This window comes from Astyanax mexicanus, chromosome 11 (genome assembly GCF_023375975.1).
Source record: "Astyanax mexicanus isolate ESR-SI-001 chromosome 11, AstMex3_surface, whole genome shotgun sequence".
NCBI classification, from domain to species: domain Eukaryota; kingdom Metazoa; phylum Chordata; class Actinopteri; order Characiformes; family Acestrorhamphidae; genus Astyanax; species Astyanax mexicanus.
The window spans coordinates 26,880,181-26,897,593 of record NC_064418.1 but is presented as its reverse complement, the minus strand read 5'-3'; the positions used below and the strand labels follow the sequence as shown (position 1 = coordinate 26,897,593).

The window sequence follows — 17,413 nt, the reverse complement described above, 5'->3', positions numbered from 1 at the left end:
TTCCTAATCATGAGTAAATACAATCTGCCGCTGGTATTTTAGTCATAGAAAATGAGACCAGTTAAAAATACATAAATAAATAATATTAATCAAAAATACTTAAAGTTTAATGTTTAAAATGATTGTACAATTCACGCAGTTATTGCACATCCTGCTAGTGTGACTATTGCATGCTCTCACATTGCAATAACAGTGTAAAAACAATATTCTGTGCAGACCTAATGTTTGTTCTGAAAGGTATCTAAATTTTCTCCATAACCTAGTGTTGGTGAGAGTTCCTTAATTTTTAATTTATTCCTTTGTTCTCATATCTTTTGTTTTTCACTGCTTGTTTCTTTATCAACCAGCAAGTTACATAGTTACTATGTAAAGGTCAAAGGTTAAACACACTTGTTTGTACAGTTTTTGGAGATTTGCTTTACTTGTAATATATTTATCTGCTTAAGGCAGGGTATAATACAAGAACTTTCTCCCTGTTCAAAGCTTTAATCTACAAGACAAAGAGGAATCTGTTTCTCCAATTACACAAAGACAGGTGTGTCTGTCCCAGCCACACAACAGCTGGGTATATATAATCTGACTCACAAGAAGCAAAGTCCATAAAGCCATTTGGCCTGGTTTCACATATACATGGCTAACTGTGAGTGTGAGTGTGTGTGTGTGTGTGTGTTAGTGTGTGTGAGAGTGAACAGTGACAGCTGAAGCTGAAAAGAATGTAAATCCTTTGCTCAGCCTGTGCAGGGTAAGACTAATGTTTAATCAGTGGCCATGGCATGAGACTGGCATCAGCTGTTGTTTCTGTTCCAGTGGCTAAATAAACAAGACTCCATTAGAGCCAACTCGATATGTGTTTATATACTGTAGTTACTAAGTTGTAAATTAATGCTCATGCACTATGAATGACCTTTTCACTCTTCTCCTTAACACAGATGTGGACTTTAAGGTGACCCTGACGGCCCCTCTGACCCCCCAGTTCACCTCTGACCCCACCGAGCTGCTTTGTCAGGTGACTGACCTTCTCAATCTGCGAGATGGTCGTCTGAGCGTGGACTGGACCTACTCTGCAAACAAACCAGGAGACGTATCTTCCAGCGAGAGCGCCATTGCGTCTGTAAATGAGAATGGGGTTCTAGTTCCTGGACAGAAGTATAAGCAGAGGCTGGACCGAGGGGACATAGCGGTGACCCGCGGTGAACAGAACACATTTAAACTGCGGGTGCTCAACACTCGGGACCAGGACATGGGCTTGTACTCCTGCAGTGTATCTGCCTGGACCCGTAACCGTCAGGGAGGGTGGGACAAGGTCAAAGAGACAAAGTCAACTCAAGTCACTGTACAATGGATGTCTATTAGTAAGTACTGGCTTCCTTTGTCTCTTTTTGGAGCATTACTTCCGCTAGGATTTAAGAAGAACATCTGATTCATAGTATTGAAGTATTGTTAATGCCTGCAAGTGCAAACAGGAAACCAACCCCAAAACCACATGCACACATTTTGCCTCCATTTTGCAATATTTATTTAGTCATTCTCCTGCAGTCATTCTTTTATATTGCAAGATTAGCCTCATTCCTCCCTCCAGCTAAATCAGTCAGGTCACCCAGACTACCAAACTCAAACGCGGACATGAAAGTAGATGGTGCATGAATGCCCCCCCAGTGACTCCCTTTTTCCATAACCCAATCAAGAATGAGAATAAATGGTTTTAATTGTGCCCAATGATGAGAGATCTCTCTCAAGACGAGTAGAGCTCACAATGGTCTCTCTGTCAGAGACTGGACAGTGTCCACTGTTCATTCTACTAAGCCTCAAGTTCAATGTTCATCTTAGAAGCTGAACTTGGGGTGGGCGAAATGGCCTACATTTGGGAAGTCCCTATATGGGGAATTTTGGGCTAAAGCTGAAATGCTGATATTTAATCAATTATACAGTGCATAGTTAAGGATGGCCTCCATTTGGATTATCATAAAAAAAATTAGATAAAAAAAAAAAGGTCTTTTCTTTCAATATAAGTCAAAATACTTTATCCCAATACCCAATAATATCCCAATATTCCAATCATATTTAAATCATTCTGGAGTATTTTTCTTGCTGACAAAATTTAGACAAAATGTTATTAACAGCCAGGTCAGTCAAACTGTGCCAAAAAGAGGGAAGAAAAAGCAAAAATGACAATACAGAGATTTATTTTTAAAGGGCTTCAAATGCATTAAAATACATAAAAACTCAACAGAACACACAAGGTTTTATTTAATTAAATATGTTGTGCCAGTTACAGTTCCATCTAGTGCAGTAGAGTCCCCCCTGAGGTAATTATGTGCATTAATTAAGCAATAAATTATAAATGTTAGCATGATCAGTGTGTTTCCAAACACAAACACACACATTTAATGCATCATGATTCTATTAATTAATATTAGATGTTGCCAAAGCTCAAACATCAGAGACATTGTTGTTTATTTTCAGTCAAAGAGAAAAAAAATGACTGTATGGGTCAAACGCTATATGAGCAACAAAAAGAGACACACGAGAAGTGAAGAAGCGACAGGGCGAACATACAATACAATACAATAACTAGGCCTTTTGCATTTATTAGGTTATCGTCTTATGATACAATATATGAACCTGACATCAATCAGTATTGGTCGTTGTTTTACCTTGTGTTTGTTTATGAGATGAGGCATCACTAATTTTGTAGTCTGTCACACAAAGACTAATCATTTATAATGGCGATATTATACACACAGAGTGGAATGTGACGGGTTATGTCGTGTTTAAAAAGTACGCTTAAAGCTTATTTAATTAAAAGCGTAATTAAAAATATGCTGATAGGTTTTGACAGGCACAAGGGATTGCCAGAGAAGCATTCAACTTACTATCCATTATTAATTAAACATTTACTGCTCTTAAAAGGGAAATTGCATTCTTATTCTACAATATTATCAAAATATAAGTAGCATAATCTTGTCTTAAATTTAACTAACATTGTTATTTATTGCAGTCTTTTCTGGCACTAAATATATGTTCCACAAAAAATGTTATTGTGACCATCAGCATCCAGCAGCTTAAGGTTTATAAGAGGCATGCTCTTGTAAAATTAGTTTAATTACCTTAATACCATATATTGTATGTGCTACTTGAGTATAAATACACTAAGTGCTTTTAAATACAGTAGGAAAAATCGCATTGAATATTTTGAATATGATCTTTTGACCTTGTGGTTTGCTTTTTTTTTTCTCTGCAGCTCCAGTGCTCAGTGTTGTAGCTCACCGGGTGAGGGAGGCCTCTACAGGTGGCTCCACGTTCGAGATGAGTTGTCGAGTGAACGGTCAGAATATACAGAATCCTGGCTACTCAGTGGTCATCCTTTTTGCTGAGACTCAAGGAGGCATCCCTCGGAAAATCCTATCCCTGAATCCGGACTCTGTGCTGCAGCTGGAGGAAGGAATGGCGGCGAGCCGTACTGACAGCGTGGCCCTGGAGAAGACGGGCCAGCTAGAGTATCGTTTCCGCCTGTACGGGGCTCAGGTCTCAGACAGAGGGTTCTACTACTGTGAAGTGACTGCCTGGACCCGCGATCAGAGCCCTGACTGGATCCGGGCTGTCAGCGCCGAGTCCAATAAAATGGAGATCGCCTTTGCTGACTCAGGTATGCCTTCTCCAGAAAAGATTCACATTCGGGCCAGTTAAGCTGCTGCCTGTTACTGATGAGCGGTGATGGTCACAGTTAGAGAGTAGGCCAGTGTTTTCCTTCTCATGCTGGCCCTCTGTAAGAACACCCTCAGGGCAGATTCCTACTGTTCACTCAGTGTCTCTCTCTCACTCGCTGTCTTGTTCTGTCTTTCTCCTCTATCTCACTCTCTATCTCACTTATTCACTCCTTCTCATTTTCTCTCATGCTTTTGCTACCTGTTTTTGCTCTTTTTCAATTTTTTCTTCATTTTCATTCTATTCGTCTTTCCATATTTTCTCCTAAAACTGTCTTTGTTTTTCCTTAGTCTCCCTCTCGCTCTCTCTTTCTTGCTGTCACTAAATGCCTCTACGTTTCTGCTTTGTTTTGACCTTTTTGCCCTTTCTCACTAGCTCTCTCTCTTCTCTCTTATTTATTCTCTTTCCTTTACCTTCTGTCTCTTTCTAATTTTTTTTCTGTATTTCTGTCTCTCTCTGAATTGCGACCTGTCTCTCCTTTTCTCATTTGTTCTTTTTCTGTACCTTATGTCTTCTTCTTTTTTTTTCTCCTTCATTTCTGTATTATTTTTCTCTGCTTTCTTTTGTATCTTATTTTTCCTAAACCCTCTGTCTTGCTCTAATCTTTTTTTTTTTGTTGTATTTCTCCCTGTCTCTCTTACTTACTCATTTTAATCCCCTCCTTGTCTCTCTCTTTCTTTCTCTCGCTCTCTCTCTCTCTCTCTCTCTCTCTCAAATATACTGTGTGAACTGGGGTGAAACTGTGGAGACGCTGATGTGTAAAGACAGAGGGCTTTGTTCTGTGTTCGGTTCATCTTGACCTTGCTTCCTTCTCAACTGGGAAGAGCACACAGACCTCACACTCATGCAGTCCAGCATCAGAGTGTTAACCTGCTAATTAATGTGAAGCCTGTAAATGAAGGGGCCTGGGCGAGCGCACTCAAACCACACGGGAGGGGAATGACTGAAAAGACGTGGCAGACTGAAGCAGGGTGCTCAGCAGGCCTTGGACATGAAGGAGACGTACCACAGTTGTTGCCAGCAGTGGTCTGTCTCTTTCATTGCCTTAGGGGAATTAGAAAGAAAGACTTCTTTGACCTTAAAACCCTTTTTTGTGTCCCTCCCCCTTACAGGTCCAGCATTCAACGTGTCCATTCACTCAGACAGACACAGGCTTCTCCCTGGAGACACTGCCAAAATGGAGTGCATCCTTTCCATACTGGGGGCCACTCCCAACAAAGGCAAGTACACTGTCTGTTGTTCATTTTACTCAAGAACGTTGTTACTCATTACATGTGTCATGCAATACCATGCATGTCTCCAGAAGGCATTGTGTGAACATATTGTACAGTCTCGAAAACCTAAACCATTCTTTCAAGGACATTCTGTGAAGAAGTTGATCTTGACATCCTTTCTTTTGTTATGATTAATGACTATAATTAAACCCATTATATTCAGGGAAGGAAGTGTGCATAGGGGACAGTTCTTGTCCCATAAGTCACTTCACACATACATTTATAACATTACAATGCCTGGGTGTGATTTCTACCTGAGTCGCCTGTATGTTGGCACAGACAGTTCTAGCCAGATGCTGGCGTCTGCTGCGCTGTCCACTTTGGCTGGTAATGTTTTCCCAGTTCACATTACACCTACTGTGTTTTTCGCACTATAAGGCGCACCGGATTATAAGGTGCACTACCAATAAACTTCTATTTTCTGGTTTATTTTCATACATAAGGTGCATTTTATGCGACACTAGCAACTAGAAGCTTCTAGATTCAGCTGTAAAGCTAAGCCAATTTGAGTAAACAAAACTGTAATTCTGTAAAAGTTAAAAGAACTCTGGATGTTAATATACATAGATTTCTCTCCTGAAATTTTATTTAGGAGAGTAAAGCACTTCCGTTTATTTACAGTAAGCTTAGATTTACAGATTACCACTAAAGCAGGAGCATTACCATTGGCAGCTTACCACTAGCAGTTAGCTGCCAATGCTACCCGACAACACTAAATTAAAAACCCTACAATAAGCCAGGGCGATATTAGCTAGTGGTTTGTCCCACGTAGCTTGTTTTAACACGGTAAATGTGCAGACTACAGTCCGTTATACTCTCCTCTGAAGGGCAAAAGAACTAGCGCTGGGGTTAGCGGTTAATGCTGATGCTGCTCCAGCAGTGCTAGCTGGGGTTAGCAACAGGCTACAGACCGATAATACTCACCTCTGAACAACCAAATGGCTAGTGCGGTTGGCGTTTAATGATAATTCTACTCCAGCTGTGCTTTCTGTGGTTAGCAACAGGATACAGGCTGATAATACTCAACTCTAAACAGCCAAAAAGCACTGGATAAATAGGTGCACTGACGATTTTTGGGAAAATTAAAGGATTTTAAATGCGCCTTATAGTGCGAAAAATACGTTAAATGCCTGTAAAGCTGTGAAAATTAAATATCTCATCCATTTAGAACCCATTTTACCCCACACACAAGATGACACCTCATAGTTTATACAGGTGCGTATATTTCCGAGGCATCCCTTGAATTAACACTTCAAGAATCACTTTATAATGCTGTCCAATGGCTTTTGGCATGTCTGTGTATTTTTGGAACCTCTGTTCTTCTGGTTTAATTTGCTATTAGATTTTTTTCCCGTTGCCCTGGCAATATCTGATAGTGCATACATTAAATAAACTTAAACACTGTATTACAGAATCCTTATTACATTGTAAATTCATATTAGTAGGGTTTAGCCTGTCCAGAGAAATCAATGCCTGTTCTGAGAAGAGCAGTTAAAGGATTGAAAAACTATATTCTTCTAGGCATGTTTTAAAAAGTCTTGACTTGTTTAGAGGCCCTGGGGCACTTTTTCCTCCTCTTTGTTCACCTAACTTGTGTCGTCATGTGCTTGTGAAAATAGCTGTCCGTCATTGTTCTAGGCTGGGTCTGTGCAGAGTATTGCAATACAAGGGAATGTTGCTTCCCCCCTCCAGTCTTTATTTGTGGCTGCAGGCATGTAAACCAGCACAGCAATCAAGTCAGCTCTGCCCTTCTCCCTCATTATCAGTTGGAAGTGTGTGCGCGCGTGCGTGCATGTATTTGTGTGTGTGTGCGTGCCAGCAGGAATGTTTGGTGTTCCATGACATTTCCTTCATAGGCAATGTGTATAGGCAGTGTCTTAACATTTATAAACTACCCCCATGCAAAAAAATAAAAAATTATACTGTGAACAATGTGCTTCATTTTAGTGAATTTTATTGGCATTTAGTTTAATTTTAGAGCATTGTCAGTGCATGTTTATAGTTTTAACTTTCAGTTTATAGTAAAGAGAATTCAGAGATCTCATTAGTGATGTGTTCGTGGAAATATTGCTAACAGTCTATTTAGGCTAAAAACAAGTTTGGTCGTGTTGGCCTTTCTGCACTGAAACTGTACTTGAAAATTCACTACAATCCTACATGTTTGATCAGTTTAAAGTGTCCCTAGGCTGATTAACAGTGTTGTTCTTGGAAAAGTTGAGTAATGAAAGTTTGGTACATGGAACTGCCATATTTTTTATCAGGTTTAACCTCCTAAAACCCAAACTCTTGCATGGCATTATTTTTTTTTCATTGGGCTAATTGGCACCTGATTAGTGTAAAAAATGATGTCCACATGTGAGGACTTGAGTTATATATTTTTTTATAGAACACAATGAAGTCGCAATTAGTAATGATGTGCAAACATTTATTTTGTGCCTGAACACAGCAGAATTTTAAGTGCATAACAAAAGTAGAAACATCAACTGTGCCCCTTTAACACGAAGACAATGTAAAAAACATTTACTGTATTTACTGTCCATTTTTAAATTTCTGAAAAAAAATCTAGACCGTAACGTATTCTACCGCCACCAGTTTAATGGCCTCATAAGAGGACATCAGGCTCTTGTAGAGAAAAATGTGTGGTCTAGACAACCCAAAATGTGATATCCACACATGTGGACACCAGGTCCTAGGAGATAAAACTTTTAATTTATTATTTAAGCCCCCAAGTTTGCATAATTACAGATCATTAAGGGCTTTTAGAGTCCACACCAGGGTCCATATATTAGTTACATTCTATACAGTTGATCTGGTTAGTTTTGGTTTCACACTGCAGTTTTAGTAAGAGGACCATAGATCTTTTCTACGTCCCATCATCGTTACCTACATGGTTTGCGTCTTCCTATACTTCATGCTAATTGTTTAAAAAAGTTCAGTGATTTGTTTTGCCAGGTGTTGTGCTGAATTCTAGCTCTCTGAATCTGACACACCTTTGTGGGCATGCACATCACACAGCGGAATAAAAGGAACATATTTCTGTTCATAAATAAGGGTTAATCTATGATGACAGTACATAAAGAAATTACCAGCGTAAGCATTTGCATCCGTACTGTTGTGTGATCGGATTTCAGCACAACTCCAGTTCATTTTCTTCTGTTTTGTTCTAAATTCTAATTATAACCTGCCTCAACTTCCTGTACCTCTTCCTGTACTATCTTGAAAAGTGCTTTTACATTGTAGGACATGGCAGTCGCCCTAAATCAAGTTGTGTGGTGCGTTGTTGACTGCTTGCCTTAAGATAGAGCCAATTGTGTTTGTTGATACTGGAGAGCTTCACTGTACCTCACATCATTAACTCTATGTTAGTTATGGTAATACAGGCCATGTGACTACAGCCTGTATTTTCCTGTGCCATTAAAAATGTAGCTCAAAACAGCACATGCAAAATGAAAGCCAGAGAGGAGCTTAGGGAGATCTATGATAGGCTAAAATGTAACACAAGCTGAATGGCTTTTACCATCAGTTTTTCTAGTGCTAACAAGTGAACAGCAGCACTGTACAATATGAACACGAAACAATGTGTTCTCAAAATATTTTTTTTGCTAGTGATAAAGCTGTGTTATTAAATGTGTGCTCTGTAAGATGTTGCAGTTTTGGTTAGTCAGGCAATAAAAACAAAGCTTATGGATTAAAATTGTTTTAAAATCAGATTTTTTCTATTGAGCCCTCTGTAAACAGAGGGCTTAACAAATAAACAAGTACACAACGAAGCACTGTTGTAAGTCGCTCTGGATTAGGGTGTCTGCTAAATACCCTAAATGTAAATGTAAAATATGTAGTGGTGTCCCAGTCCTGTACAACACACATACCATAAAGTGGTATAAAAAGTTTTGGCATCCCTGATTATTTTTATGTTTTTCCTTTATAAATCATAAATTGTAAATTGACAGCTGAAATCTCTGAGTTCAAATCGATAAAACAAGGGTGCCTAAATTTAGTTTAAATAATTATTGCAGACTTTCTGTAAATCCTATAAACTTCATTTCACTTCTCAAATATAATGTCTGATCAATGTCTGATATGATATATTTAACTGAAATTGCTGATTCAAACAATCAACTATGTATGAAGGAAAATTATAAATGGTCATGGGTGCTCAAACTTTTTTATACCACTGTATCCTAATCTTAGAACTGCAGGTTAGTACACTAAATATTTATGTACTCAACAGTTTAAACAAAGAAGAAGTGGTGAAGCATTGCCAAGCCAACATGCGTCATTGCAAGTATTCTATTCGCTCACTTTACATAATTGAAACTGACTGGTACTGAATATACATCTTTGATATTTGAGGATAAAGAATTGTGGTACTTATCTATACTACATACTTTATTTAAAAAAAAAAAACAGTATTTAGTATTAGTACACAATTGGAACACACCTGGTGTGCTTTTATTATGAGACTCAATTTGTGGCTTGTAAGTAAACCCCTTAAAAACAGACATCTGAGCGATTTTCACCTCAGCAGAGTCCTATCTTTCTTTTTTTATATGTCAAAGATGAACTTTAAATAATAAATGCACTTTATGGCACTTTTAATGCCATTGTTCTGAAGTGTTCTATTGTATGGCTCTTTTCTTTTACAAAGGATCTATGAGAAATTGGGAGCTCTTGTTTCAGGGCTAATTTTGGCCTAGTTGTTATTCACAGACTTTGAGAATAAGGGGCCACTGTGCTCCTTTAGGCTCTGAAATTATCTCAGGTTCATAGAAAGCGCCCGCTGCTCAATGCTGTGAGTGCTCTGCGTCCTCTCTGCAGTTACTTACACTCTATTAGTAGGATTGTATACTGTAACAGAAACGACGGCGTTCACCTCTCCATAAAAAGGAAACAGTATGATGTGAAATGTTTTGTTTAATTGTCCACTCAGTATCTTGGAAAATTGTAGTCAGCATAATCCATTCCACTATACAGGTTTAATGGGAGCAGTTTGGGGTGTGTTTAATTCCACGTTATGAGTCATTTGCTGTAATACAAACTATACGACCTCTAAGTGCTTTCCCCAGTCTTTGGTGCCTCATCCACTTGAGTAAGAAGAGCGGAGACTCGGCTCTGTTTTACAGGACTGGAAGGAAGTCGCTGATTTTAGCTGACAACATTCAAAGCGATGTGACGTGCAATTAGCTGTTTCTGATAGGGAGTGATCCTTTTGCCTTGTGTGAGCTGATATGTGTGTCATGAAGCTCCGGAACTGAGTAGGAGTTAGATTTAAGCCTGTCATTCCTTATCTACTGATGCAAGAGTATATTAGCACAAATGAGGCTGCCTTAGGCGTCAGTCCAGTCCCACTGGTCCTTTTAAGTACAAGCGGCAAATCCGTCCTCCTCTTCATCACGAGCATCATCGTTATTTAAAGTCATTGATCTTAGCTGAGCAGTGTTGTAGCTTTTGGGTATGCAGAACCATTGTGGATGAACATTTCAGGACAGCATGCCTTCTTTGGAAGATTCAGAAGATAATGTTCATTTTCAAAAGATACTCCGGCGCAAAACTGTACCAGTATCCTACCAGTATTGATGGATAAAGGCATAAGGCTGATATCAGCAGAAAATACTGGGTTGAATATCAGAGGAATGTAACATGAATACAGTCTAATCCTAAAATAGCACCCACTTGAACAGTATCACACCATTCAGTTCTATAGTGTTCTTGTGTTTTGAGTAGGTTGAGTGGTTGCCTACTATTTAGATCTGCATCTTAGTTACAATTCTTCAATAAAATGTGCAATAATTAATTAAAATATCAGTAGGTCGATTGCTTATTGCTGATTCTTAAGATGTAATTATGTCAACAATGAAAAAGCTAAAGCACATATGTTTTATTGGCTAAGAACAGCAAGTTGCCTAAATAATGCCTAAATAATAATTTTGTGAGTGTGGCATTATTTTTAGAGTGGTGCTGTAACAAAAAGAAAATACATGTGATTTCTGAATAATTAAGCATGAATTCACAAAAGGGAATGATTTAAGGTGAGCTTGGTACTGGTGTACTGCATAGGCAATACATAGTAGGCATAGGTAGAAGGGATGAGGCCACAGGCATGTGCGGTTTGGGATGCTGTGGGAATAACTGTGTAAAATCTCCATCATTTAGCTTTTCATTTGTGAGTTAAAATAATTTTTCCATTGTCAATTGATTTTATAAACTTATTATAATGAAGGTGTGGTGTGGTGTGTGTGGCACAGTAGTACTGGAACCTATTTTATAGCGCTATTTTGAGAATGTCTCTCAGATGTGCTGGACAACATGATCTCAAAAACAGGCAAAATCAGAATTAATTTAAACATTTTACCTTGATAATACAACAATTAATTTAATGATATCAAAAAATATATATTTTTCTTTGTGACCAGCTCCTTGAGTTGCTCAGTTTGCTCCATTTACACTGAGTGTCTATGTAGCTTCAGAGTCATGTCATGTGAATACATATGCAATTTTTCTTATGTTTTAAGGAGTGAGTACAAGAACACATGGTGAGAAAAGTATTGATAGAATTATACAAATTTAATATGGGAAAGATTGTTGGCTAAAGGTTTGAATCGGTGTTTTGATACATTTTTGGTCAATTACCCAGCCGTATCATTGTCATACCATATTGTCATACCATATTTTGGTGTCAAAACTAACTGCTGCATGATAGAATTGTATAACCTCTTTAATATGCCCGTTTATTGCAAACTCCAAATAAAACATGCTCATTTGTTTTCTAACCACATTTCTAAACAAGTGTCCTCAAACTTTTCACATGTAATGTACCATATGTAAATGTCCATCTTAATGGACTGGTTCATGCGGCCATTTAGAGGCAGAGAGGCTTTGCAATGGATAAGAAAGCAGAGAGGGGCATGGCAGCACTTATCATTGTTTGTGGTTTACGATTTTATCTTGGCCTTTTGTGGAGATTCCTCACATAGCAGTTGGAGTACATGCAAGGGCCTGACTCTACCCTGCCTGAGTTCGTCACTGTTTCTGTTTCAGGGTGCTAAAGGTGTTTTATCTCTTTTCACTGTGGGGAGGATTTACACTGAACCACTTAAAAGGAGGTTTTGTGTTTATTTTAGCTTCTTTTCTGTGTAGTAGTTCAGTGATGTGGCTTAAGATGTATAGAGACATCAATAATCCCTTTCAAGCAGGCTTCATCTCTGTGCTCTGGTTTTCATATTCTTTCTCTCTCTCAGGAGATGTGGCCTATGACGTTCGCTGGTTCCAGAGTCCAGCACGAGCTGTGGAGAATGGTGGAGCTGTGCCCATGATCACTGTGGACCGTTATGGACTGGTGAAGAAGAGTGGAGGAAATGAGAGCACAGAGTGTAGTCTGGAGCGCACAGACATGAACACGTTTGTGCTCAGTGTGCACCGTGTTCAGGACCGGGATATGGGAGAGTATTACTGCACAGCTAAACCCTGGTATATCTCCCCTACCACTGGATTCTGGACTGAGGGACAAGATCTCACTTCTGAACGAGTCACGCTCTCCATTAAACTAGAAAGTAAGAATTTTTGTTTGTAATTGTTTTTTTTTTTTGTTTTTTTTTAACCTACAGGGGAAAGATACTGACCTTAGTATAGTGTATGCATTTACAAACACTATATATAAGGATAACCGTATGTATTAGTTAAACTGAAATCAAAATGTAAAAATTTACCTCTTTCCTTCTAAGTTTTTATATTCTTGATCTACATTAAATATCATTATTCAGCTTTCTATCCAGGCCTATCATAATATATTACCTAAGAAATAATTGTGGTAAAACACAGCTATTTTCAACGTAAGACCTTTTTTCTGCCACTGATTTGTCATAATAATGTAGTTTCACTTGTTGAAAAAGGAAAGCACTTTGTAATTATTAAGTATAGACAGAATATATTGGTTATTATATAATGGTTGTGGTCTTTAAAATGAGAGAATGCCATGTGAGCTGGTTTTTCTTAAAAAAAAAAAAAAAAAAAAAACATTTTTAGTCCGTTGGAGGAATGGGTGGGGGAAAACGATAGGATTTCGCCTCTTGCTCATGAATATTCGTACATGCCAGTATATCACCTCTGACTAACAGCACTGCGACGCCAGAAGGCAGAGAGATGGACAACAGTTTTAAATGATATGTTTACACTAAAAACAGTGTTTGCAATGTCATGTTACTTTACAACGTGTGTAATGCCCTCCTAATGGCAGTTCAGCCACTAACTAGTCTTAGAATCTCTGTAAAATGCAAAATCCATAGAAGATCCTATGTAAATCCATAGTTACTTACACACAGAGGTGCGTAGTACAGGTCCAGAAAGTGAAAAAAATTACTTTCTGGACCTGGACTACCCACCCCTGTTTAGACAAGATAGCTAGCTAGCTAAGTAACTAGTGTAAACAGATCTGTTCTCTGTTTGTGTTCATATATTTTATGATGAGTTAAGTTCATCAGGGCAGAGGAACAGTCATCTTCTGCAAGGAAAACTATAACCAGCATTCTTCAGGTGGTACAAGGGTGTGAAATGAAACTGACCTGGGCAGAAAAATGACATAACTGAATAATGAAGTTTAATGCAGAGTTTCTTTTGTTTTGTGTTAATGATTTCTCTCTCTTTTTTGCCAAAAAATAATCATAACCTGTATATTTCTTTGCTTCCTCAGTGTGGGAGTCCCTGAAGATGCCACTGGTTTATGGCGTTCTTGCAGCGCTTGGCGTTGGCCTCCTGTCAATTCTTTTTGGACTTCTTGTCGCCAACTGCTGCCTCTCCAGAAACCCTATGCACACGCCTCGTGGCAAGCTCATGGACCTGGATGACTGAGCTTATGAACCTGGAGCTTTACCTAAAAATGCCTGAGTGACCCTAAATTAGCCCTCTCTCTCTCCTGCAAATGTGACCATGTTTTACCTTACCCTCCCCCCTTTTCCAGTCAGCATGGCTACTGATGACCTAACAGCTGTATTGAGCCACGAGTTTTCTGATTTGTGTGTATGCACCACTTTAAGGGAGAATAAGGGAGAAATATCGACTTGTGTGCACTTACAAGGCTGCATCCATTCCGGCGAGAGACAGCAGGCTCACAATAACAACTGGTGCACGCTTACTGGCGTATGGTATCTCAGGAATAATTCGCTGGCACCTGCCTCACTGGCTTTAATGAAATTCTTTTGGTAATGGAGGACCTGTCTCAAATGTTGAAATGCTGACCAGTGTTCTAAAGAGCTTCATCAGGAATACCATTTTTAACGTTCTGCACAAAGTTGTGACTGCACTGTGCCACTGCCAGGATTAATATGTTTTTTGGGGTGGATTTTTTACTTTTATTCCTGCATGATGAAGGACTCTAATTAAAGTGCCAAGGGACTCATCGGGAACTTTAGCAGAAATTCCTGGCATTATTTTGTTTTATCATTTTTTTTTTTAATAAATTCTGAATTCTGAATTCATCCCTACGTCAGATCCCGTGTCTGTCATGCCATTGATTGTCCTCCTGCATCTGCCCAGTCTCCCTGTCAATCAGGGGCATGTTCTTGACAGCACAGAGCTCCAGAGGGCTGACCCTTCTCTTCCCCCTTCTAAAGAGTCCTCTGCTAATCGGCAGTCCAGCTGACCATGACTGATGGACACACTGAGAGTGGCTGCAGTGTTCCCTGACCCCTTCCTGGCTTTAAAGCTGAAACCCACAGTGCATAGCTCACTCGGTTTACACTGGCTGTCTGTTGGTACAAGAGGGGCTGCTTTCAGGGGTTTGTTTGGCCAGAGGCGACATTGTGCTGGAGCCTGGGAGATGGGCGAGATCAGTTACTACAGTAGACGTGCTTGGAAGACTGTACCTTGCTCACTCCAGCAATGTGGACGCTGATGCATAATATCCTCCATTTAATGTTCACTCACTGATGCTTACTGTCTTTTCTTACCCTTCACAGAGTGTGCCCACAAACACAAACACACACACACACACACAGTGGAATTAAATACTGCTCCCAAAATGCATCAATATTTTTTACAGAAAACACAACAGAACACACAAACAACTCCTCTAGGTTAACTGTATTGTAAATGCCCTAGTTTTTTATGAATAAGCCTACAGGCTTCTCTAGAAAGCTGAGGAACCATAAAAAGTCAGGGCAGTCCTGAGGGTGCATCGTTCCTAAAGCAGAGGTGATTCAGAAATAGAGGTGCTCCTGTACTTTCTCTACTTAAACCAATCCTGAGGGACCCCAAGCTGGCCCAGATATTTTTCCTCCAACCAAAGTCACAATGCACAGAGTAAAGCTTGGACTGTGGGTACTGGCAGTCCCTGAGTGCTGGTTTCTGATAGCCAGTGTCTCAGAGAACCCCTGTCCCTAGGACCATGGTTTGAACAAGTGGTCTACAGCAGTGGCTCTCAATCCTGGTTCTGGAGTACCAATGCCTTGAATGAGTTACCCCTTATGAGGGCTTGCCTAACCAGTTTATTAACTAATTGCATTAAGGCTAAAGGTGGATAAAGTACAGGTAAATAAATGGTAAATGATAAATAAAAGCTACTTGAGTATTTACAAAATGTGTGTTCTTTTTTTGTATTTTTTTTTTCATTTATGAACAGGATACAGCACATTTTACACAAGTATAAATATGGACAATACCTTTTTTAGTATTTTAACATTAGTAGATTGACAGTTTGTTGTAATCCCTCTCTGGTTGGGAACAAATGATGCTCTACAGTGGTTCTCAAACTTCTCAAAAATTGAGAGTTAAAATTGGACCACAAGAACTAGTTTGAGAATCACTGCTCAAACATTGCGTGTCCACTTGCCATTTTCTATGATCCTATTTATTTCAATGGAGAGAGCTGCTATATGCTGCAGTGCATGACTGGCTGTGTTGCGACGTTTTATTTTTTTGGCAAATTCTGATGAATTTTTTTCCAGTTAATTGGTTTATCATATTTTCGTCTAATTTAGAATTTTTAGGGTTTATTTTTGGGTTATTAATGCTGCCAGGTGATTTGAAAAAAAAAAAAAAACTATTCAAATTAAGTATCTAAAGTCCAAAAAATATGTGAATCTTGATTTTATTTTTTATTTTAGTAGTCACCTGGACTAATTTGAAGCCAAAATCATGCTAACTGACAATGCTAACCGGCGATGCTAACTGTGTTCCTAGCTAACAGCTAAACTCAGCTGTAAGAATTAGAAGGCGTTAGCTTGGATGCTAACTGTTTTTGATATTAGAATGATGTTGCTGTGCTGGTTAGATATAGTAAGTTCTACTGTATGATATTTGTACATTACTCTGCTCTTTAGTTGAGTTATGAAGATTAGAACACCAGTACTAGGCTACAGAGCCGCTCACTGCTGTTTTAGTTTTTTTTTTTTTGTCTAATTCTGTGTATCTTTGTGTTTGTATCTGAATTCTGCTTTTATTCCTTAATTTTGGATTCTGTCAATGTTTTCTGATGCTCTGGAAATCATCGGACACTAGGTTCCATACAGAGTAAAAAAAAAAAAAAGTTGCTGTGTTTATTCTATTGAGGAAGAGTAGGCAGATACCTTATACAAGCCTCACACACAGAAAACAGACATGTTACAAACAGGATAGAGGATGAGCTGATAATGGCAGCATCTAAATCTGTAGAGAAAATAAATATATTTAAAATACGACTATCTTCTTCCAGATTCTTCTTTTGTTTCATTTAAATAAAATAAAAAAGATCCAACAGGCCAAAACATGTTGAAGGAAAGTGCAAGTGGACACGTACTGTTAATTTTGCAGGGCATTGGTAACCTAAGGCCAGGATTGAGCCCCACTGACCGCAAACACTTTTCATGCAAAATGGTGGTATTTTTATTATTTTTTTTTACTTTATTTTATTGATGTTTTTAACAATTTTTGAGGGGAATATAAATATAGTTTGTACATATAAATAAATGTAAATTTTGCTCAGCCGAGTGAAATTTGATGTGCTTCCTCTCTGTGTGTGTTTTTTTTTTTTTATCATTCACAATCTCCTCAGATCTCATAAACGCAACAGCAAAAAAGACAAGAACTCCTCCCAAAATTGATACCATAATAAAAGTTTTATAAGCACAAGTTGGCTTAAGCTGTCTCTGTGTCCTGAATCTGTTCAAGGCCCATGAGAATCACCCCTGCATCATCTCAATAAATTATTCATGCTGATTTGTTTTATATGCATAATTCTGCAGTATGACACATTTCTGTCCTTTGACTGCTCAGACTGTCCCTCTCTCTCTCTCTCTCTCTTTCTCTCACTACCTTACTGACTTACTGTCACATTCTCTGTAGCACCTTCATCTTTCCAATTTTCTCTTCCTTCTTCACAGCTTACTTGGAATTCCCTCTTAAGTTTCCATCCCTTCTTTTTCCTTTCGTTTTTACTTCATCAGTTATTCTCTATCATTGATCTC

The 17,413-nt window shown here is 38.7% G+C and overlaps 1 protein-coding gene across 1 annotated transcript in view; it reads left to right on the top strand.

Moving 5' to 3' along the window:
• The window catches only part of LOC103040860 (prostaglandin F2 receptor negative regulator), a 31,550-nt gene extending 14,472 nt beyond the window's left edge, over positions 1-17,078 (top strand). Inside the window, exons 5-9 of the mRNA XM_022680391.2 lie at positions 930-1,352; positions 3,242-3,646; positions 4,818-4,925; positions 12,218-12,529; positions 13,666-17,078. Of these exons, the coding sequence (XP_022536112.2) occupies positions 930-1,352; positions 3,242-3,646; positions 4,818-4,925; positions 12,218-12,529; positions 13,666-13,823 (1,406 nt within the window). The 3' untranslated portion in view covers positions 13,824-17,078. The remainder of the gene's footprint in view (positions 1-929; positions 1,353-3,241; positions 3,647-4,817; positions 4,926-12,217; positions 12,530-13,665) is intronic.
• Positions 17,079-17,413: the final 335 nt, after the last annotated feature.